The sequence below is a fragment of the Condylura cristata genome, unplaced genomic scaffold, assembly GCF_000260355.1.
Source record: "Condylura cristata isolate star-nosed mole 26May11 unplaced genomic scaffold, ConCri1.0 scaffold00002, whole genome shotgun sequence".
NCBI classification, from domain to species: Eukaryota; Metazoa; Chordata; class Mammalia; order Eulipotyphla; family Talpidae; genus Condylura; species Condylura cristata.
This window is the reverse complement of record NW_004567103.1, coordinates 62,395,371-62,419,982: the sequence shown is the minus strand read 5'-3', so window position 1 is coordinate 62,419,982 and position 24,612 is coordinate 62,395,371. Positions and strand designations below refer to the sequence as shown.

Genomic DNA, 24,612 nt, shown 5'->3' with positions numbered 1-24,612 from the left:
GTTACTGGTACATAATTCTGAATATGACTTCCATCATCTTCTTGGCTTAGACACTCACACAAAGCCTGCAGACTCGCGGAGGTGAGTCACCTCGAGGGTATCACCATTCCAACAATCCGTGCCCTACCTGTAGGTGGAGCGACTACAAGTCCCGGGATGCGCCGCGCTCAGAACCGGAGCAGGGGCGGGGCGTCCTCCGCAGTGACGTCACCGTCCCGGGGCTGGCCGGGGTGGGCGGGGCGGAGGAGCGGAGGGGCGGGGCGGGGCGGGGAGGCGGCCTGGCGCGCTGGTGCTGATGCAGGATGGCTGAACGCACGGGAACCCGGGAGGTCTGAGCCCCGCGAGGCTCGCTCCCTGCGCATCGCCTTGTCCGCCCGCCGCGTGGTCGCGGGCCGGTGCGCCGGGGGCGCCGCGCGGGGCCGGGGAAGGCAGGTCTGCAGCCCGTCGGCCCGAAGGCTAATAGGCTACCCTCATACTGGGTCTCGGCAGCGACGGGTGCTGCCCAGCCCGCCGAGTTTGCGATGACCTGCTGAGCAGCGCTGCCGGAGGCTGCGGGAGGTGGCTTCGCAGCGGTCGGTGCAGTTCGCGGCCTCCTCTTTCTTGGTGCACAGCCCCGACCCCCCACCCATTCCCGCGCCCCCTCCCTGCTGCGGGTGGAGATGGCGGATCCAGCTGAATGCAGCATCAAAGTGATGTGCCGGTTTCGGCCTCTCAATGAAGCGGAGATCCTCCGCGGGGACAAATTCATCCCCAAATTTAAAGGCGATGAGACCGTGGTGATTGGGGTAAGTGGCGGGGCTTCTGACCTCCTCTTTCGCGCTGCAGCTGGCGCCCCGACAACCCAGACCGAGCACCTCTGCTCCGGCCGCCCCTTCGGACATCCACGCGGGGCTGCCCTATTGGGTGGACTTGTCGAGGGGCCCGTTCCCCCACCTCCACTTTACAGTTTTCTCCCAGGGGCGGTTAGGGTTGACTGGGGGCGGCAGGGCGGGCCCTGATGGCGAGGGTGGGGGTTGGGGTCGAAGAAGGGTTTGGCGCCGCCATTGTTCGCGGGGTGGGGGCCCGGGTGGGCCTATTGTTCCCCGCCCTGGCCACGTCGCGTGGGTAGTGTGTTCTGGTTGTCCTCAAGTTGGGATGCCCATTCTCTGCTTGTAGTGTGAGCCCTGCAATCCGCAAATGATTCCAATCTTCGGTTCGATTTTTTGAACACTTTGCCACTTCTCAACGACCTTCCTCTTAGTAAAACAGGAAGAAAAAAGGTACTGGAAAATTCCTAGTGTCGGCTCGGACCCCCACGGCAGTGTAGAAGAGGCTTCCCTAGGGGTTCACCTTGCTTTGCTTGTGGAAGGCGGGGGTGGGGTGGGGAGGAATACTGGTGGCCTTGGTGACCCCAGGAGACCTGGTGAGTCTCCTTCTGTATACTCATCCTTTCAACTCTATCTGCCCAGTGGGGTGACACCCTCCACCCAGCCCCTCCTGGTGTCAGCAACCCCTAGGATGTTTCACGTTGAGTGAGAGAGGGCTGGGTGCCCCTATCTGTGAGACTAGGAGGTTCAGAGAGCAACCACATAGGGCTCTCTGTGCCATGAGTAGAAGTTACTTTGTGTGTCCAGGGTCCTCCTCCCTCTTGATCTTCCTTTCCACCTTTACCCCTCCTCCCATTCTGCAGGGAGAGCAGCAGTCAGGGCTGCTGGTGGAGGCAGGGAATATTGGATTTTAGTTCGTAAAGACATTATGTCAAATGAAATAAACCAGTCTTGCCACCGTCCCTTCCCCCACCACAGTCCCCCGCGTGTGTAACTGATGGGGCCCTTTTTGTATGCGAATCGCGTGGGGAGGGACCAAGTTAATGGGAGCCTCCCGATCCCCCGCTAACACGTTCCTGGCAGCTCGCTGGTGGCTGCTAATGCAGCCTTCCCGTCCCCGGGATTGATTAAGTGATGTCATCTCCATCACTGAGCATGCTCCAACTAACCCCCTCCCTCCCATTTCCCCAGTGGCTAGTGTATTTAGGTCAAGTGATTGACAGGTGACAATATATTGAGGGTCTCCTGGAGTTCTGAAGCACCGTAGGCCGAGGTTTGCCAGCCTAAGCTGTTCCCTGCCTTTTCGCCAAGATTGTGCTGCAGTCCTTGGAAGGGCCCCAGGGACTAGCAGGTGCTGGCTGTACCGGTAGGCGGGTACTCTGGGCTTGAGTGGAATCAAAACAAGGCTGTGGCCTCGGGACTTCATTTTGTACTTCCTTTCAGAAGGCAGCTCTCCATTGGGACCCTCCCTCCCCTCTCCATTTTCACTGGCCACCAGGAAGTCTTGACCTTCCAAAGCTGTGTGAATGAGTGTTCATTTTGAGAGTTGAACTGTGAGAACAAGAGAGGGTTTTTCTCTCTGGTTAGTGTTAACTTGCAGAAATGTATGCTACAGATACTGATAAGAAGGGAAATGATATTGCTAATGACAGGTAATGCATAGTGACATAAGTATTGCAGGTGGTATCTAGTTTGGGTTACACCTCTCAACGGGGATCAGCCTACCATCTGATTTGCCATTTCTCAGGAAATGGCCTGATGATTGAAATAGAGTGGAAGTTGCTGGGGACCTTTAGTCTCTGCCCCTTGTCTTGCAACAATTTTAAACAAATAGTTGTACAGCACTAGCACATGTTCTGTTGACCCCATTCCCACCTCATCCCTCCCCCCAAAAAAAGGTTTTGAAGAAGAACCCTCTCCCTTCCTCTTCTTTCTCTTCCTCTTCCTTCTCTTTTCCCCTCTTCTAAGAGTGCTATACCAGGATTAATGTGGTGGAGTAACAAATAATTCCCTTTGATCTGTGTGAAAGTGAGATCCTTAATTTTAGGGTAACCCTCCTTTAATATTGTGATTTTCCTGTAACTATATAGTTCTCATCTAAATATGCATGTTATTGCTCAAATAAGACAAGTTCAGCATAGAAAAGAAACAATTTAAACAAAGACCTGTGAACCGGAAATCACATGTAGCTCTTCTACTGGAGAGTAAAATTTTTATTATACCATAATCATCTAATACAACAGTTTTCAGTTTTAAGATGAAATTTTCAGATGGAAAAGTGTTATCATAAATGTACAACTTGATGAGTTTTTATAAAATAAATATTTTTCTGGATCCCAGAAGTCCTCCGTAGTGTACCTCCTCTGGTTAACTTCCCCTGCCTCAGTGTAACTACTTCTGGCTTATGGCATAGCTTAGATTTCCTTGTTTTGTTTTGCTAGTTTGTTTTAATAAAACCCTATATACCTACAATCATACACCACATTCCCTTTGTGTATGGCTTCTGGTGTTCAGCATTCTGCTCATCAGATTCATCCATACTGTGTTGTGCGGCAGTAGTTTGTTCTTTCTCATTGTTCTGTGGTTTCCCATTATCTGCACATACCACGGTTTATTTATTCATTAACTGTAGTATGTATTTGGGTAGTTTCTGCTTTGGGGCTGTGAGTATTCTTTTACACATCTGCTGAGTGTGCCTACAGACAATTGCCAGATGCTGGGACATGGGTTGGCTTGTGCTTGGGCCCTTCCCAGTCCTAGTTAATAACTAATGGAAATCATAGTTCTCACAGTTTTGTGTATCCTCAAAACTCCAGAACTCTTCCATAACGTCAGTCACTTTCATTCCCAAGAGATAAAAGAGTGAATTTTGATGGAGTTAGCTGTTAGTCTGAATATAGAATCCCAGACAGTTTTTGTGTTTTTGAAACTGGGGTCATTTTTGCTCCTTTAAAGTTCTGTTCAATTCTTATGGAGATATAAAGAGGAAGATTTTGCAGATGGACTTTCCAGATTTCTCTATTTAAGAAAATGTCCCATCTTGGAGGAATCATCCTCATCCTTCTTTCTTTTTTTCTTTTTTTAAGATTTATTTATTTATGTATACAGGCCAGAGGTGTAGGGGTGAGAGAATTCACCAGAGACAGAGTGGGGAGCAGAACAGGCAGATCGATGAAGTACACTGCTGCATCCTCATCATTCTTGCATCCTTTTCAGCTCTTGAGCAAGCTTTCCTTCCCTGTCCATCCCAGCCTGAATGGAACTCTTGTAGTATTTATTTCATATATTTTTGAAATGTTTGCTGTACATCACTAGTGGTTTTGCTCTTTTGTTTAATGGTATTGTAAGTCCTGTGTTAAGACAGGATCTTCTTTGTGTTTCCCAGGGCGTTGCCTGTAGGAGGTATGTAGTAAATATTTATTCATCTCAGTTGAGTCTAGAAATCTTTCCTTTGGCACATTTAACGTATTTTTATAGATTTTTAAGTGGCCAAAGACTATAGGGAGTAATTAAAAGACAATTTTAAAGAAAAGAGTTATTCCTTTGAGCAGGCCTTTGAAGAACTCATATGGTATACTTACTGCTGTAAGAAAACTGGGAAAGATGTACACTCAACTTTGTTTAAAATCAGAACTGGGGAAGCCCATGGAGATTACAACTGAGAGGGGGAAAAAGCACAAAATGAAGAATGATGTAAAAATAAATAAAATGCATGTGAAACACCAAAAACAAACAAAAAGAAAGAAAGAAAGAAAAGGAAACTGAAAGTAATAAAACAAACAAAAAATCAGGAGTACTGATGAACCGGGGGTGAACAAAATTGGAGGGTGGGAGTTTATAAGTCACTAGAAAAGGGACTTGCCATTAATTCTTCAGAGGAAAATTATGGATTTACAGCATTTCTTGTACTCCTCCATTAGCTTCAACAAATGCTCATGAGTCATCCATCACCTGTTGGTTTTGATGCCTCTGTTTTGATGGAAACTCTGTTTTCAGGAAGTTGTCAGTGAGGTTCTTTAGAATGAGCTTTCACACATTGTTTCCCATCTACTGCTTTCCTCTTGTGTGCAGTCCTGGGAAAGCTGGTCTTGTATCCTCCTGAGGCAACATAAGTCTGACCTATTAGAGAACCCAAACAAAACATCAGCGACAACATGCGTGTGCACTGATCAGTGAGTGGCATGGGAGGTGGCCTTAAAGTTCCCTGGAACTGAGATTAGTTCTGGAAAGTGAGAGGGGAAGCAGGGCTAGGATGAGACCAAATCCCAAACCTAAATTGGCAGGTTGAGATACAGTTTCAACTTTTCTTTTTGTCCAGAGTCATGTTCTTTAAAAGAAATTATTTTTTTCCTTCTAAAGTTTATTTGCAGTAAAATCACCTTTTTGGTGTAGAGTGCTGTCATCAAGCACTTGACAAATACATCAAATTGTGTAGCTTTGCTGTGTAATTTTCCATTGCTGTTCTAGCAAATTACCACACATTTAGTGGCTTAAAACAATATATGTTTCTACTGCAGTGTCCAAAGATCAGAAATCTTTCTCTGCTTAGAGTTTCATTAGGTCAAAACAAGGTATTGATGAGCAGTGTTCTTTTCTGAAGGATGTAGGAAACAATCTTTATCTCACTCCTTTACGTTGGTAACAGATTTCATTTCTTGTGGTTGTAAAACTGAGGCCTCGCTTTTCTTGCTGGCTGTCAGCCCAGGCTATTCTCAATTTATAGGGAAGACTCTCAGGTCCTAGACGTTAAAGGCTCTTGTTTTGAGCCTCTCTTGCTTCTTCAATGGCAGGCCTCTGTTATTGACTCTTCTGCCTCTCTCTTCATTTCTAAGGGCCCACATGATAATAATGGGTCCACTGGATAATCCAGGATATAACCTTCCGATTAGAAAGTCATCTAACTAGCAGACTTAATTCTGTCTGCAAAGTCCCTTTAACTTGTAATGGAAGCATAGTCACAGGTTATAGATTGGAGTGTGGACATCTTTTGGGCTCATTCTGTTTTCTACATACCATCATAACCAAGAATGCAGCTTCATTTTTCTCCTCCCCCTCCCACACGCGTACCCCCTGCCCCCCAAAAAGAAAGCCTATCAAGTCACCTCTTGTTGTCAAACCTCCCCTCTCTTAATCCCTGGCTAACCCATCTATCTGTTCTTCCTCTCTGTCATTTCACCTTTTCCATGTTGTCAATAAAATGAAATATTAAGTATCCTTTTAAGTCTATGTTCTGTTACTTAATAATCTTTCACATTTTGGTTGTTGCTCCTTCTAGCAATAGTTCATTTTTTTTGCTCAGTGCTTTCCTATTATGGGTTATATCACAGTTTGTCCATGTACTTGCTGAAGGACATTGGGTTGTTCCCAGTTTAGGATCATTATGAATAAAGCTGCTATACACCTTTCGTATAAGTACAATACACCTTTCTGTATGAATACAAACTTTCTTCCTCTAGGGTAAATATCCCTAAGTGGGATTGCTAGTTCATACTGTAATTCTGACTTTTGTTTAACAAACTACTAAACAGTTTTTCCAAAGTGGTTTTGTCATTTTCCACTTCCACTTACAAGTGATGAGATTTTAGCCAAGATGTTAAAGAGTTTATTTAGTCACTTTAAGTGAGTACTGATGATATTGTCTATATACATCAATCCTCTCAACGCTTAATTCAGAGATGTTTATGTCTCCTGAAAATGGGAGCGGTGGCTTGCTGTAAATGTGTCCTGTGACACCCCAGGATGAGTGAACATAAGAGAGTAGCCTTCGCCTGGCACGAGTCCCTGGTGGCCATTTGCTGTGGGAGGTGAGCACACTTAGTGCTACATGAATGAATGGGTTAGTAGAAGCCACGGGGAGTCAAGACTGAGTGAACTCACTGGCTCACTGTGGGGCTTTTTCAATTTACTTAGATTTTCTGGGCTTCTGCTCATATTTAAAGGCGGAATACTTATCTCATGGGGTCTTTAGGATGAAATGAAGTGGTTGAAACAGCATCTGGCACAGAGAAAATGCTCAATAAATGCTAATTAACTCCCATGTTTCCTATTTCCTTTGTAATTGTCCTCCTTTTCAGAATTAACGTTGCTTCCCCCAATTACTATCCTTACTCTTGCCCTTTTTCACTTTCACATTTCTTAGGCATTTATTCACCCCATTCTCCTTTCTTGGAATTGCTACTCATTTCATCTTATTTGTGGGATTCCTAATAACATTCTTGAAAACAGAATGTTTAGATGGAAATAGATAGCAAATATTCTGTTAACTTAAAGACTATTAGCTGTTCTTTTTTTTTTTTTTTGCAGTAATCACACATAGGAGTGTGTGTGTCTCTGTGTGTTTTCCATTATAATAATAAGCCCAAGGGGTGCAACTTTTTTTTCTTTCTTTCAACAATTCTTTGTCTCCTTAATGGGGGTCCTTCTTCCCTGTTCTCTGCTGGACTCAAATCTCCATAAATGACAATTTTTGTCTTTCTTTAAATAACTTGGTGTCACTGGGGATTCCTCTCTGCCTCCACCTGGTGTGTTTGGCTCCTCTCCTCTATTTAATGACAGAGTTTTCCATTCTCTATTCTCCTCAATCCAAATAGGGAAACTCCCCCACCTTTGGGTTCCCTGTGGTCCCTACCTCATATTTCTCACCTGCGCCTACTTGTTAAATAAGCAAAAACAAAACTACCTACTCCCTAAAGGTTTCTTTGGAGTTAAGAAAAAATAGTCCCTTGACAGATCTAATTTCTCCCAGATTTTTCATGGAGTCTTAATTTTGTGGCTGCCAAAACATCTCTCATCCCATTGACTGCACATGAACCAAATTCCTCATATTGGGAAATCAGTTTGTGGCTATGTACAAGTATGAGAGACAGTTTGGAAGAAAATGAGTTTTAGATTCACCGTATCTATAGTATTCCTCAGACAGCCCAGAGAACTCTCAGCTCTGTGACTTCTTAACTGTATGAACAGGCAGATGGCTGAGCCACACTAAGCTTTAGTTGCCTGACTGATAAAACAAAGATAATACCATTCTCCACCTTCGAGGTTCACTGTGATGTTTACACATGCCAATGTAGGCAGCGTGCTGAGTACAGTGACTGGTATGCAGCAGGCATTCGGAAAGTGTTTGCTAATATAAGACCTGCTTGTGGTCATCTTTCCGCACTCCTGCAAACTGCTTGACAGGAGTGCAGAAAGGTTCCCTGGTGCCTTCAGATTGTATTAAAGAAAAAATTACTCTTGACACTTGTAAAAACAGTAGGGGAGAATATTATGATAGGTCTTTAAGTATAAGGCAAGAACTCAGACTTGACTCCAGATATATGTGCAAGTGGGGCATGGTTGTAGGGGGAGGTTGATGGATGGAAATGTACTAAGAGGTGATGCTACCAGGTAAGGAAGATAGACTCCTGCTAAATTGACCTCCTGGGATTCTTGCTGAAGTTTGGCCAGATAGGAAGGAATCAAGCACTGGTATGGAGGTATTGAGGGTGGGAGGATGCACTCTAAACTGCCTTATTAGCATGATATTTGCTCAAACTGGACTCTGAAAGGATGGACATGAAGTCAAGGTCTGGGTAAGAAGAGAGTCAACCAGGAGAAGCCTGACAGAAGTTTGGTCAAGGAGAGTCTTTGTCAACTGGAATTTAGATGATTCAGTAGGGCATTAGAGGCTCTTCATACACAGGGTCTGCTCACCTGATAACCCACCTTACCCCCTTAATCCATGTTCTAGCTGTTCTTCTGTCCCCCGCCCCCCCCCACAAAAGATTAGGCTGCACAACACCTGTCTTTCATCCCACCCACTCTACAGCCCCAGCAAATTTCATATGGCTGAGATGATCATTCTCAAAACATGGAAGCATCCATTTGCTTTTAGGTTCTCATCCCACTGGGACTCCCTTGAAACATTTTCTGACTACTCCCTCACTTCTTCCCTCTTGGTCAGGTGGTACTTCCTCCTATGTACCTCTGTACCAACTCCCATTTGGCCTCCCTGAGTACTGCATTTCATTTATTGGGGAGTGTATGTTCTTTGTTGCAGTTGAACTGAAAGCCCTTTGAGGACAGGACATGTGTGTTGTCTACTTTCTTCTCCAAGTCCTGGAACAGTGCTTGGAACAGAGTTGTTATTTAGTATAGGTGTTTTAAAAGAAATAAAAAATTATAATGCTCCTACAGTGTCTGATTTTGAAGTTGTTTACTTGGCTTGTTTGACACTGTTTGAACCCTGGTAACTTATTTTCCTACTTTGGACTTTTCTTGCTTCTATTGTTATTGCTTTAAACACTTTTTAAGGGTCCTAAATATACTCCATGCTATTGGTAAAAACCTCAGACCATGCAGAACATTATCTGAGGAGGGTAAAAATCCCTTTTAGTTTTATGAATCAGAAAACTCTGTTGCCAAAATTTTATTATTAAGCTCCTTTTTGTAAAACAACACATTTGTTTTAATATAAAGATATGAGTTTATAAAATCTGTTTGGGACTCATCATCTAACTTCATGGTAAACATCAGACATCAGCATTTTCAAAGTTTGCATATAATTGCATTATATGTCAAATCAGTACTTTAACCACTTCCTACTAATAGATTGAGTTTTTTGGGGTCCCTGTTATAAACAAAGTTCTGGTAAACATAGACACACACATCTCTTTGTGCATTTGCCCAATTATTTAGTTATAATACATTCCTAGAACTGGAATTGCAGGGTAAAGGATTTATAGGTGGACTTTAAAGTAGCCACAGCTTTATGAGGGAGAATTTAGAGGTGGCGAACTGTCTTTTGATTTCTAATCTCAATTCTCTACTTACCCTTTGGAATCACTGCCTTTTTGTTTCAGATGTCATCTCTTCATACCTGAGCTAAGCTGAATTCTTACCATGAAAAAGATGGTGCTTTGTCATGTGCTGTTAGCCCAGGATATGACCATGCTTCTGACTATAATGTAAACCACAGGATTCTGTAGACTGTTTCCTGTCACTGTCATTGTCCTAGGATGTTGTTTCTTGGAGGTGATCAAAAGTTAAATCTCTCTTTTGAGGAAAAGAGAGATACAGGCCAAGATTGTAACCTTAAATAAAAATAGGATGGATGTTCCCACTCTTGGTGCTAACTTTGAATGGCCACTGATAGTGTCTAGGTGATGGTAAATTGAAGAGGGTTTTAAAAATCCTCCCCCCAAAGGAAGAACACTTTTCCCCCTTTTCCTTCCTGATCACCAGAACTCTTTTTTTTTTTTTTTTTTAAGATTTATTTACTTATTCATATAGGACTGGAGTACAGGCCAGAGATGCAGAGGGTGAGAGGATTCACCAGAGACAGAATGGGGAGGCAGAACAGGCAGATCGAGGAAGGGAAGCAGCAGGCGGGTCAGGAGGGGTCTGCCACGCCTTGTGGATCTCCTCTGGGGCAGGAGGGAATCGAACTCACGCGGAAGTGGCTTTAGCTTCTCAGTGCTGTGCTTTAACCAGCTGTACCACCAGGGAGGGCCCAACACCAGAACTCTTTTTTTTTAATTTTTTTTATTTTTATTTTTTTAATTATTACAAAAGTTCATTTTTACATCATTTTGCACATTTTTTTTCCCATCTCGATTGTAATCCCCGCGGGTTTCCCATCACCAAATCACCCATGTGCCACCACCATAGTCCCGTGCATTTCTCTACCTCCCCCACCCATTTTTGATCCCATTCCCCACTCCACCCCCACAACATGTCTCTGGTATATGGTTGATCATTATTTTTGTTATTTTCTCGCCAGGTCCATTATACTCCTGCTATGAGTGAAACCATCCGGTATTTTTCTTTCTCTTTCTGGCTTATCTCACTAAGCATGATCTTTTCCAGCTCCATCCAAGTTGCTGCAAAAGACATGCCAACACCAGAACTCTTAAAAAAGAATATATAAAATTTTAAATGTAATACCCAAGTAGAACGAATAACAAAATACACCAACATTTTTAACTTTCAAGTAACTCATCTTATTTTGCATGCTCTCCTAAACTTTGCCAAAATCACTGAAATGTTTTAAAGTGAAATCCTATAGTAGGGTTCCCTCTATATCATCCCAGTCTCATATCCTGTATCAGTTTATCTCTCATTTTTAATAGATGTATCTAAAAGGTCAGAACTCTTAAAACTATAATAATGTTATCATAATTAAAATATGAGCAATTCCTTAATGTTAAATAACGATACTCCCCCACCTAAATTTCTTCTACAGTTGGTTTGCTCAAATCAGAATTCTAGCTGCTATTGATGTCAAGCAAGGAAAAAACTGCTGGTAGCGTAGCAACCTTGAAAGAAGAGGCAGCCTTTAGACATAGCGTCGTATGTGGCAGTAGAAACACACCCGGAGCAATCAGGGCTAATCAAGATTCCCTGCCCATCTCCCTTAACAATGGTCATGTCCTCATTATCCTTTTTAATGAACCAATGCTGGCATTGCAACGTTATCCAGGAAAGCTATTTAAAGAACTTCATGCTTTATAGCTTTTCCACTGCTGCTGCTCCCCCTTACTTTAGCTGGTTTGCTTAAATGTCAGGAAAGCAGCAGACACACCGCTGTTTGTCTTTGAGGCACAATCCTATCCTTACTAGGTGGCACACTGCAACTCTTTCAGGTGTGTGTAGATGTATTAGTGCTTACTGCCCTTTCAGTCAGTGAGTGCCCTTCCTTGATCTGAGTTGAATTATGAGAAGTCAGTCCACAGAGCTGAAGGGAAACAGGTGAGAATAAAATTCAGAGCCACATAATACTTTAAGCCTCATAGTTCTTTTTATATTTCTTCCTCCCCCCCCTTTTTTTTAAAATTTATTTATTTGTGCATACAGAACTGGGGTACAGGCCAGAGGCTCAGGGGCGCTGAGAGTCTTCACCATAGACAGAGCGGGGAGCAGAACAGGCAGACTGAGGAAGTGCACTGCTGAGGGAAGCAGTGGAAGAGACAGGAGAGGTCTGCCACGCCATGTGCGTCACCTCCAGGGTGGGGGCCAAACTCCCACTGAAGTGGCCGTGGCCAGCTCACAGTGCTGCGTCCCAACCTGTTATGCCAGCAGGGAGGGCCTCTTTTCCCTTTTTTCATTAAAATAAATCCTTTGAAGGCAGATGTTGTTGGAGAAAAAGGGCCAATCAAAAAATCCCAGTAATTTATGCTTTAACTTCCTAGACTGCTGGATAGAGCTGCCGATCAATATTATTATTTTAGGAACATTTTATTTCAAGGTTGTGGTTGCATAATTCTGGATTGACAAAACTCAAGAAGTCTTCCTTTTTCAGGCGCTCTCAGAAAATATTCTCTCCCATTTCCAGATTTCGTTTGCCTTCTGAGATAATGAAGAACAGTCTGCTTCAATTCTCTGAGGAGGCTGTAGAGTAGTTTTTTCTGAACAACTTTCTGGCACCTGCTCCTTGGAGATTGTTGGTTTTCATCTGGGAGGCTGGCTACACAACTGCATCTGACATCAGGAGCTTTTAGGGGAAGGGACTTTTCTGTTCCCCTTTCATAGCTGACCCTCGCCCCATTCAGTGGAACAAATGCCAATCTGATGGGTCAGTGTCCAAACTTTGGTCAGCCCTGATGACTGGTGGGCAGGATCACATGGGTGGTCGGTTCCTCCTTGCATCCGGCCTTTGGTAAGCTGACTTTGGCAGGGACTGGTTTCCCAAGCTGGTTATTTGCCCACCATTTCTAATGCTATTGCGTGGATGAGCTTAGTCTGGGATCTCAGATTCAGGTCCATGTTGGCTGGTATCAAGTTAAGAGCAGAATTGGCTGTGGGATGGTGGGTGGCAAGGTGATAAGAATAGGAAGTCCATGTAAGCCCCTGTTGACAAGACTTTGGCCAGGTTTGGTATCGGGATGATGGCACTGACGCTGACCCAGGTGATGCCCAGGTACCTGCTGTGTGACTATTCCAGTGTAGAGCAGACTTGCTCAGCTGCAGAAGGAGATGGCTGAATGTGAGGGGAAGCTTCTGGCATTCCTGGGCTCTTGGTACTCATGCCATCATAGCATCAGAGCCTACTCTTAACTACTAATCGTTTGTTTATGTAATATTCATGAAAAGTAGACTTTAGTAGTAAGTGTTTAGCTCTTCGGTAATAATTACTAAACAACACAACCTACTAATTATCTGCTCAAACAAGTGGGAGAAAGCCACCCTAAGTACTATATTCTAGAGCAGTGCTTGCTTGCTCATGTATTTGTTAAATTTTCCTTAATAAATACAGCTCTTGGTAAAGATTTGACTTGACGATCTAGTTAAAGCACTGTTTTCAGGGACTCTCCCTGGTGGCACAGTGGGTTAAAGCACAGCACTATGAAGCTATCACAGCCACTGCAGCAGGAGTTCAATCCCCAACCAGGGGGGTGACCCACATGGTGTGCCCACTGCTCCCCTCAGCAATGTATTTTAGTCTGTCTGTTCTGCTCCCCACTCTGTTGCTGGTGAATCCTATCACTCCCCCACCAACCCAACCCCACCAACTGGGCCTTACCCCAGTTCTGTATGTATAAATAAATAAAAAGAAATCTCTAAAAAAAAGTGTTTTCAGATCTAGACATTTATCCAAATAAACTTGTAAAAGGGGAAAAGATATTTCTTTAGCTCTGTGAAAACAAATATAAAGTGGTAGCGTGTAGGCTAATAGAAAACTGGAAATCAATCTTCTTTGTTACTAGGAAAATGTTCCTTTTATAAAGCGGTGTCTTTGTGTCCTGTAGAGTTTGTGCAATGTCAGCATACTACTCTGCTGTACACAATGGTAGTGTTCCCCTCACATGACTGTGGTCCTCAAGGGCAGGCTAATGTGGGGTGTTCAGTAGATGTACAGTGTACAGGGCTTTCAAAGACAGTAAAAAAAAAAAGAACGTAAATAATGTCGCTGACATTATGGCATTACTACATATTAAAATGATAATATTTTGGACATGTTGGTTCAAATAACCTAAATAGAGTGAATTTCTCTTCATTTTACTTTCTTGAATGTGTTCTCTATATTCAGTTGGCACTGCTTGCATTTTGGTTGGCATTATATTTCTATTGGATGCCACTATACTGTTTAGATGCTGATATTCTGATTGTTTTTGTACTTATTTATTTCAGTTCTACTCTGGTATATTCAGGATCTACAGTGTGCCAAGCTCACTGTAAAACATTATGGACTGGCCCTCCCTGGTGGCGCAGCGGGTTAAAGCACTGCACTAAGAAGCAAAAGCCACTTGCGCATGAGTTCGATCCCCGCCTGCCCCGGAGGTGACCACATGGCGTGGCAGACCTCTCCTGACCCGCCCGCTGCTCCCCTCAGCAGTGTACTTTGTAGATCTGCCTGTTCTGCTCCCTACTCTGTCTCTGGTGAAGCCTCTCGCTGCCCCTGAGCCTCTGACCTGTACCCCACTTCTGTATGTGCAAAATAAATAAATCTTTTTTTTTATTTATTTTTATTTATTTATTTTTAAAGATTTATTTATTTGTACATACAGAACTGGGGTACAGGTCAGAGGCTCAGGGGCGGTGAGAGGCTCCACCAGAGACAGAGTGGGGAGCAGAACAGGCAGATTGATGAAGTACACTGCTGAGGGGAGCAGCGGGCGAGACAGGAGAGGTCTGCCGCGCCATGTGGTCTCCTCCGGGGCAGGTGGGATTTGAACTCATGCGTAAGTGGCTTCAGCTTCTCAGTGCAGCGCTCTAACCCGCTGCACCACCAAGGAGGGCCAAAATAAATAAATCTTTAAAAAAAAAACAAAAAACATTATGGACTTATGTTAACTAAGACACAGTCCCTGCCATCAGTAATCGTACAGTTGTATGGGAGAAAGCAAGTTAAAAACGAGCATGGTATGAGTGTGCAAAGAAAGGAAACCAAGCGTTGCTGGAGTTGAGGGAGTTAACATTCATCCAGAGCTGTGGTGTCCATGTTTTGCGAAGGGAAACTTCAGCCACAGGGACGTTTACACCTTGTCTTGGAGCTGGAGTAGTGTGCCTGCTTTAGCTTCAATAATTTTGCATTTCTGCAAAATTGCAAATTTCCATTTTAAGTAGTGTTAAGAAAATAACGGAGAAGGGATGTATTCCATTAAACTGCGCTATATCCTGTGCTCTCTGCTCCCCCCACAAATCTGACTGAGGATTGCTGCTTGGGTCTCCTGGGAGGGGCTGTCCACCCACATCTTGTAATTAAGTACCGGTAGTGGGTTTGTGCTGCATTTGCAGTGGATGACAATGAGAACACTAAGAGGTGACATGGTACATGGTTTTAAAAATGCCATCGTGCTGCCTGGCTCCAGCCACGGTCAGCCTGGGGAAAGGACAGTCCACCCGGGGCCTCAACCCTGCGCCCTGCGGCTGGCTGGTGCTCCAGGTTAGCTGCGCCAGCCGGCTGCTAGCTTCCGCGTGGTCCTCCCAGAACTTAAAATATTTAATTTCCAGGCCAGGAGTACCTGTCTCCATTCTGTTACTCATGCTAGGAATGACAAAATCTCTTGTTCGGGAAATGTATTTACCATAGCATGGGCGCCTTCATCCTGTCATACCAAAACAGAAGCGCCCATTAGAGAAACTGATGGGGGGGAGAGGCCACGCGGTGCTAGGAAACCATGGCAACGCCGCCTTTGTAACTCCCAGGTGCCTCTTATTAAGTCCTGGCATCCGTGCGTGGGGAGAGATCACCTTGCAGGTGAAGGCCGCAGGAATTGATTTTGTGCTGAAAAATCTCCTTCCCACCCCCATTCATGTCCCTCTTTGTCTAGGTTGACACAGAATTGATTATTTTTTCCTCCTTTGTAAATGGCAAAAAAACACTGTGATGGTAACATGAAAGCCCAGCAACAATAAAATTAGCTGTAATCTCCCTACCCTACATCATCCATTTAAATTTTTATATCCTTCCCCCCCCCTTGGTTAGTGCTTAGCATTTAAAAAATTGTATTTCCAATCATAAAAACACTGTTCTGCTTTTGTTTTTTGGCTGCTATTTACTCCATAAATGTTTTTCCATGTGTAATATCATCCTGGCTGTAATACACAGTGATGACATATCTGCTGGATTGATGGGTCCCAATTTGCTAACCCATCTCCTGTGGTTGATCATTCAGGTCTGGATGAAGGTGTAGTGAACATCTGCATGCACAGATCTGTTTTCTTTTGTTGAATTACATCTGCAGGATACATTGTCAGAATTAGATATATTGGATCCAAGCTGTGAACATTTTAATTGATCCAGTTAAATAGATCCTCTTGTTTGCTTTCTTTCTTTCTTTCTTTTTTTTTTTTTTTAAAGATTTATTTATTTATGCATTCAGAGCTGGGCTTTAGGGCAGAGGTGGAAGGATGGTGACAGGATGCACCAGAGACGGAGTGGGGAGCAGAACAGACAGATGGAGGAAGTACACTACTGAGGGGAGCAGCCGGTGAGACAGGAGAGGTCTATTGCTCCATGAGGGTCAGTTCCCTGGCTGGGGATCATACTTGTACTGCAGCAGCTGTTTCGCAGTGCTGTGCTTGAACCCATTGAGCCACCATGGAGGGCTCTCCTGTTGCTTTCTGTAGGATTTATCAATTCCTGTAGCCCTTGGGGGTTATATGAGAACCCCATTCATGCCCAAATGAATTCACTTATGAGGCAAAGGAGGTAAAGACAAGGTGATTTGTAATTTGTAGAGCAGTATACTGGGATTCATGTATTTAGAGTTTTGTTCCAGGCATTTATTTCCTTTGATTTATATAAATTTTAAACTAATAGTGTAAGTATTTAGTAATGGTTTAATAATAGATATTGCTGGCAATGGTTACTTCCAGAGTCAGATTGGTGGATGGCAAGTCTCGGACTATATAGAGGAAGGAAGCAGTTGGAAGGGTTGCTGCACTCTGCCCCCAACATCCATTAGAGAAATTGATTGAAGGATGTGATTTGCACTTCAGTTTAACTCAGGATTCTTCTCACATGGTCACAGATGAGATTTACTTCTGTTTCTGTATCTAATGAACTTCAGACTTTCTCTGTCCTAACAGTAGCACATACAGGGATGCATTTGGGGCATCTCTTGGGGATCCACCCTACTTTTAGGAGGTGTGGGGATACCTCTCAGCAGGCATGACCTCATGCATTGAGGGTCATAAATACTACAGGGATCAGCTTACTCTTTAATTAAGGGCTAGCACTAACCTGCTCACCATCCTGTGGGCATCCCTGGCAAGCCCAGGGCTGGGACAGAAGAACCTGGCAGGGTAAACGAAAAGAAAGGCAAAATGAAGAATTCATCTCTGGGTGGAAGCGAGGAAAGAAGTGCTGCGGGCCCTTTCTCAGTGTTTCTGTTGTCTTAATTTACCTAGAGGACAGATTCCCTTTCTTATAAAATTTACTTTGAATTACAAAGTACTACTCTATTGCACAGGCTTAGTCACTCTTTTTTTGGTGCCTTAATTGTCATATTGAACATTAAGAAATGAATTGGTTTGTGAATAATTTACCTATAACTTTGGTTAAATCATAGGCTCTAAAAATGATAAATTAAGATACATGTAGGTTTTAAATTTTAAAGAACACAGAAGGAGATAAAGAGGCAGGAAGGATGGGATAAGAACCTTACATGGGAGAAAAGCTGTTCAAGGTGACCCTGTGCTTCAGGGAGTGAGGAAATGAACAGGTGTGTGAGCCATGTTCAGGAAACGTTAGAAGAGAGGAAATGTAAGATTACACTAGACAGGAAGTTATCAGCTGTGAAGGGTCTTGAAACTGGACTAGAGGAGTTGAAATTCAATACAGTTGATTTATTAGTCTGCTAGCCTGTAGCTAGTTCAAAATATTCCCGTGAAGTATTTTCCCTTAAATGCATATGTCTCTTGGCCTCAAACATTTTTTTTTAAAATTAGGTTACCATTTAAGCAGGTAATGTTGAAGTTTCATTTTTAGTTTTATGCTTGGTAATATAACACAAAACCCTCAGTTCTCATCTATCCCAAATGGGTTTCAAATGATTTGGGTCCTTATCATGCCAAACATTAATATATATTGTTAAGACCCAATAGGCTGGTGGATAAATTTCTTCAGCTGCTGGCTATCATATATGATTTTCCCCCAGTATCCACCAGCCCCGGTCAGCCATCCTAATGCTTAGCTTTCACTTGATGTCTCCCATGAAAGCCATTGTGCTGAGACATTCATTTGGGAACTGCTGCAGGAGTTGAAAATGGAGATTTTTGCTCCTTGGTTGCTTTACATTTATAGCAAATTATACATGAAGGCCAGAATCAGCTTCTATGTTATTGTTGTGATTTCCATCTGGAAGGCTGTGTAGAGCATTCCAAAGAATACAATTACAGTGTTCTCAGGATGAGAAGACTTCTAGAGTACACTTTTGAATGTTTTAGTATGTTTCTCATTTACATGGGTTGTCCCACAAAGGGATTATGATGCTTTTCTTATGAAAATGTGTTCACCATGGTTTTTGTTTTAATAGTCAACTTATACTATTCAGTCAACTAAATTTATGTGTAGATTCAACCATCTTACAAAACTTTTTTTAAAGATTTTATTTATTTATGCATTCCAAAACTGGGGTGCAGGCCAGAGGTACAGGGGGAGGGGTGTGAGAGGATTCACCAGAGACAGAGTGGGAGCAGAACAGGCGGTTTGACTGAAATACACTGCTGAGGGGAGCAGTGGGTGGACAGGGAGAGGTCTGCTGCGCCATGTGGGTCATCTGTCCAGCTGGGGAACAAATCCATGCAGCAAGTGGCTGTGATAGCTTCATAGTACTGTGCTTTAACCTGTTGCACCACCAGGAGGTCCCACAAAACAGTCTTTTAAAGAGCTATTGCCATCTTTTCAAAACATATACTTTTTGTTTCTCTTTTCTTATTCTACTGCATTGGCCAGGACATCCAGGACATCCAGGACAATGTAAATGACATGTAATAATAGTGGAGTCCTGATCGGTTTCTTGATTTTGAAACAAAGTTTGATGTAAGTTTTAATAGGTGGTTATTGTAAAGGTAAAGAAGTACCATTCTAGTCTATTTTGTTTTGTTTTTAAATCATGAAACAGGTCTTGAAGATACTGATTGCTTCTCACTTGAATTGTAATGATCTTGGAAAACAATTCCCTACTTGCTCTCCAATCTCTAGTTTCTCTTGAACACTGTAGATGAAATCTTTCTGAAGTAGCACTCAGAATATGTCAGATCTTTGCTCAGAAACATTTAAGGACTCTCCATTGCACACTAAAATAAATCTGAACTCTTCAACTTAGTTCTTGTGATACAGCAAATCCCTCTACAACATGTTTCCTTCAACCTTTTGCCATGAACACTCCATTCCACTTAAGGACTCTGCCATTCCCAGCCAACTGTACACTGTACCCCAAGTTCAGCCTGCCAACACCCCGGAAGCTTGTTAGGAGGCATTTCCTTTTGTTTCAATTACCTCCTTTCACAGAATTACCCCACTTAGACTGTGAGCCCCTTGTAGTGGGGGGTTTGGGTGATTACTATTTTTCTTTTAAATGCATCTTTATTGAGGTATAATTTGATATACATAATTTAATTTATTTTCACATTCAGCATATGATTCATGATGGGTTTGTAATACGTGAAGAATGAGTAACAGAAATTCTTGTGGTACTTCTTGTCTCCCATTTGAAATTATTTTTGCTATGATTATTCCTCCCTTCCTCCCTCCTTCAGTCAAAATGGAGGAGTAAAAGAACTGCCCATATATTTCTTTTGTGAAATTTACCGTAATTTGACCCAACTTCATTCAAGCATTTCTTAGGTAGCACAATTCATTTACCACACCTCAGCCAACTTACTATCTAAAGAGATAGACTGACATACACACACCCAAACAATGACAGTAAAACTCATAAGTAATTGAGTTTTATTCAGGATATATTGAGCATGAAACACCTTAAGTTTAGGCCAAATTTTGCAAAGTGGTTCCATTTTCCAAAGAAAAAAATTGTATTGTATTGAATATCCAAACTCCATCAGGTTTTATTCAGCTATTCAGTTGGCAGACCAAAAAGGAAGGAAATTAGAGATTCATTAAGTGTAGAAAATGATTGCTTTCAAATAATTTCCTCTTCTATTAAAATGTAGAAGCTACACACAGAACTTCTTTTGATTTGCAACTTACTAGTTTTACAAAATTATTTCAATTTGAACTGAAAACTGCCATCATACAGAAAGAAAGGTTCAAGAATTCTAAATTGAAGACATTAATATAAATGAACTATACTTGAAATTCTCTTGATAGCCTTCAGTTCTGAAAGGGAAATGTCTGTAATTTGCCTAAATTGCCTAAAAGGAAAGGAAATAAGAGATTTCCTTTCTTGGATATCTGTTTCCTAGAGGTTTCCTAATAACTAGACTACAGAGTGATTAAATTATTATTATAACCTCATAGTTATTGTTTTCATTTCAAGAAATGTGGTTTAATCTTAGCTGAAGCCTACATTTCAAATAATTGTATGTATCCTTTATATAACAAATCAATAGTGTGCCATAGAGTCTGAAGATCAAAATGATTTTAGACTAACTGATGTCTTTTTCTTCAAGATTGTCAATTGTTCATCTAACTTTTTCTCAGGAAAATAAAAATAGGGAGGGAAGGTTAAAGAAACTGTGAAGGTAGTTAATCACAGTGGTCAGTGGCTTCTTTTACTCCTTTAAATTTCACAACTTTTTATTCCAAATGTGAATATATATGCATTTGTGACAAGAAGATTTAGTGTGGTAGAGTTTGGAATGTAGACATGTTCCATGTCTCCTATCTCCAGAATGACCACTGCTAACTGATATGTATTATGTTACTCCAGAATCCTTTAAAATTGTAAATATTAAAATAACTACAAAATAGCACAATAAAATTATTTAGTAGATATAAAGCAATATGTGTGACACAAATAAATTACTCAATTAAGTGAACACCCATGGAGTCTCCATCCTTGCTTTTCCAAGGTGGGATTTTTCGTTAGTTCCAGCTGTTGTCCCCTTATCCCAGAAGCAACCACTTTCTTGAATTTTGTTTTTATCTCTTCCCTTGCATTCTCTATGGTTTTATTGCAGATATTTTTAGCCCTAAATGATATATTGCTTAATTTTGCTTGGTCCTGGATCTAGAAAACATTTATAAAAATACTGTGAATATTCTCCACTGACCTCTTCTTTTAATATTATGTTTCAAAATAGCTTCTCAAAGTCACTGTACCGTCTGTTGGCATAATAGTATAGCCTGTTCCAATCCAAGACAGTAGGGATGGAGTGTTAGTCTACGCTGGCTGCCCTAACTAAATCACAGATTGGATGACTGAAACAACAGAAATCTATTTTCTTACAGTTTTGGAGACTGGAAGTCCAAGATCAAGGTGCCAGCAGAGTTGGTTTCTGATGAGACATCTCTTCATGATTTGTAAATGACATTTTCTTTGTCTTTCCCCACATGACCTCTTCTTAATACATGGCTTACAAGAGAGAAGTCTCCTATATTGCGCTGCTTCTTCTTTTTAAAAAAAAGATTTATTTACTTATGCAGCAAGAACTGCAGTATAGACCAGAGGTGCATGGTAGTGATAGGCTTCACCAGAGACAGAGTGGGGAGCAGAACAGGCAGATTGATGAAATACACTGCTGAGGGGAGCAGTGGAAGAGACAGGAGAGGTCTGCTGCACCATGTGAGTCATCTCCCTGGCCTGGCTGGGGTTGAACTCACACTGATGCAGCTGCAGCTAGCTTGCACTGCCATATTTTAACCCGTTGCATCACCAGGGAGGGCTGCACATCTTCTCCAAAGGACACCAGTCCTATTGTTCAGGCCTCATTCTTGTGACTTCATTTAACCTTAATTATTTCCTTGAGGCTCTGTCTCTGAATAAAGTCACAGTGAGGTTAGGGCCTCACTGTATGGATTTTGTGGGGATATAGTTTTATCCACTGTAGGTGGTTTGCATGTGACTTCATTTAACCTTAATCATTTCCTGAGGCTCTGTCTCTGAATAAAGTCACAGTGAGATTAGGGCCTTAGTGTATGAATTTTGTGGGGATATAGTTTTATCACTGTGCACCATGGTGGTGCACACCATATGGTGTGTGTGCACCATAGCTCTGCTACATGGGGGCTCAGAGATAACAAAACAAAAACATTTCTGTAGGTGAGAGCCCACAGCCTATTTGCTTTTTCTTAATAAGAAGGCTCAACTTCCCCAGAGGACAGCTCCTGGGGAGCTCTTCCAGAGAGTGACTTTGTGAGCAGGAGAAGCATGCTGAGCTGAGCGTCCAACCAAGGGAGCAGAGAGGCCAAGTAGGAGGCAGCCAGAACTCCCCAGTAGGCTGCATTGGATTTTGCATGTGGAGTCTTGAAAGTGGCTTCTCTGAAAGTCAGATGTTGTTGTCACAGTAGGGAGGTGCAGAATGAAAAGAAGAGCACTACAAGGGTCAGGCCATTTTTGTAGACTTCCTCCCTTTTGGAGCTTATTTTGGTCCTGTTTTATTTAATGAGAAAAGGGAATTCCAATCAAATGTTTTGGGAATGGATTAGGAAAGCTCTGTAGGTGAGAACAGGGAGGTGATTCTTACTATCACTTACCTTGTCTTGCTGGAACTGACTGGCTTCTTCAGTGTCATTAGAAAAGACATTGGGAACATGTGAAGCTAAAAAGTTAACAGCCGGGGGCCTTTCCTGGTGATGCAGCGGGTTAAAGCACAGAACTCAAAAGCTAAAGCCACTTCAGCATGAGTCTGATCTCCGCCCCGAGGTGATCCCGGCTAACCTCTCATGACCAGCCTGCTGCCCCCCTCAGCATTGTACTTTGTCAATATTAAATATTTTTCAGAATTATTTACCTATATAATTCTTTTGGCAGAGGAGATGTTTTAATCTTTTTTAAAAAGATTCAACGATGAAACATATATAGCTACATCCTACTGTTTCCTTTTATTTTTCAATACAGGTTGCTGCTTTTATTGTTAAAAGCTCTTGGCAATCTCAGCATTTGGATAATCAGGAATAGAAACCAGGTGAAGTAAAGCATATTATGGGGATTTGTTTCATTCTTTTCAATGAGAACATCCTAGCTATGCCTGTGCTTTGTGTGAGGGAAAAACACAAACCCATATAGTCAAAAGTCCTCATTTACACTAGGCTTCTAAAAACAGATTCAGCACATTTCCTCAGCCAAGTAATGGGAAGTCTTCCTCATGAATTCCATAGGTGGGGTCTTCGCTTCTCCCCTGTACCCTTATATACTGCTCCTGCTTTCGTGGCAAAATGGAGGGTGGTCCTGGGGCACTGAGTGAGCAAGGTAATAACAGTGGGGTGGCAGCTGTTTCCCCCTGCTCTAATTTAAGCTCAGCTCAAACTACGACAGAGATAATTTAGTGGTGAGCTGCCCCAGAATCTGACTGCTCAGTCAGCTTTATCTACGCTTTTCTACTGCTTTATCTATGTTTTCTAGCTTATTTGATTTTCCCTTGGAAGCTGTTCTGCTGATTTTGTGATTTTGCCTGTTTGCCTTCACTGCAGTTCAATTTTCAGTATTCTCCATTGATGTCTCTATTTTGACTATACTGCCTACTTCTTAGACCTCAAAGCAGAGATTTTCTCGATAATGTATCTCCCCTGAATCTTAAGCCCACAGCATTGTGGACACACTTTGTCTGATAATAACATCCCCCTTTTCTGTTGAAAGCTTCAGGCCCAGTGATCTGGGCAGGAGCATCTTATCTGTGCATGTTTCATGCTAAACCAAGATGGGCCTCAGATTTGCTTTCAAAACCTCAGACATCAATTCTTAAAATGTCCCTCATTCTTTCTCTTAAGCCAATGCACACAGCTCACACAGAGGCTGCTCCCCATCTGCAAACAGCCCTGTGAGTGCCTCTTCCCCATCATAGGGCTGACCCGCTTTTGCCTCTTGACAAGATTCTCTCGCCGCCTTTCTGATAGTTAATGTTAATTGTGAAGTGAAGTTTGCTTTTAGTCACTTCCATGGCAACATAGATCAGGGAATTGATACTTTTATTTTCTAATTACAAACCTCCTTGGGAAAGAGTTTAATATTTGCTTTCAATAGGCACTTAGAGTGGTGACAAAGAACAGAGCTCCAGCTTAAAGGCTCTAGGAAAAAGAGATCAGTGTTGCAGGCCAGGCCACCACGGGGCCTGCAGGAGGACCTGTAGGAGGGCTAGAATGGCGCATGTGGTGTGGGCAGGAGTTGTGTTGCAGGAGATACCAGAAGGGTGAAATAACTCAGCAAATTCATGACTGGTTTCTAATGGGAACTGGGTATATCTAATGATGTAGTCATGAAAAATGAATTAAAAAGCAGTGTACTATAGTGACAGAACTCAAAGGTGGCGGTGCTGAGGTGGGGCTGACTAGAAAGGAACATGATACAGATGTCCTACATCTTGTTTTAGGAAACGATTACATAAGGGTACAAATCACCTGGCGGAGTACTTCAGATCTATGTTAGCTGTACATTAAACTTTAAGTTTATTGTGAAATGCTTTCTAAACACCAATATGTAGAAAGATCCCCAAGATATGTTAAGTGAAAGAAGCAAGATGGAGACAGATCTCCATCTGCACAAAGCCCATGGCTGGGTTGCCCTGGGAAAAGGTGAGCAGCTGGCAGTGGAGATTTTGTTGCTGGAACCATAAAAACATTTTTCTTGTTCAAAAAATTGAAAAGAAAACATGTCGAGGGCCCTCCCTGGTGGTGCAGCGGGTTAAAGCACTGCACTGAGAAGCTAAAGCCACTCTCGCATGAGTTCGATTCGCACCTGCCCCGGAGGTGACCACATGGCAC

General features: G+C 42.5%; 1 protein-coding gene across 2 annotated transcripts in view; it reads left to right on the top strand.

The window, feature by feature from the left end:
- Window positions 1-275: 275 nt before the first annotated feature.
- The window catches only part of KIF5C (kinesin family member 5C), a 147,629-nt gene continuing 123,292 nt past the window's right edge, over window positions 276-24,612 (top strand). For both annotated transcript variants that reach the window (XM_004674667.2, XM_012727097.1), the window contains exon 1: window positions 276-785. In XM_004674667.2, coding sequence (XP_004674724.1) covers window positions 660-785 — 126 coding nt within the window. In that variant the 5' untranslated portion in view covers window positions 276-659. The remainder of the gene's footprint in view (window positions 786-24,612) is intronic.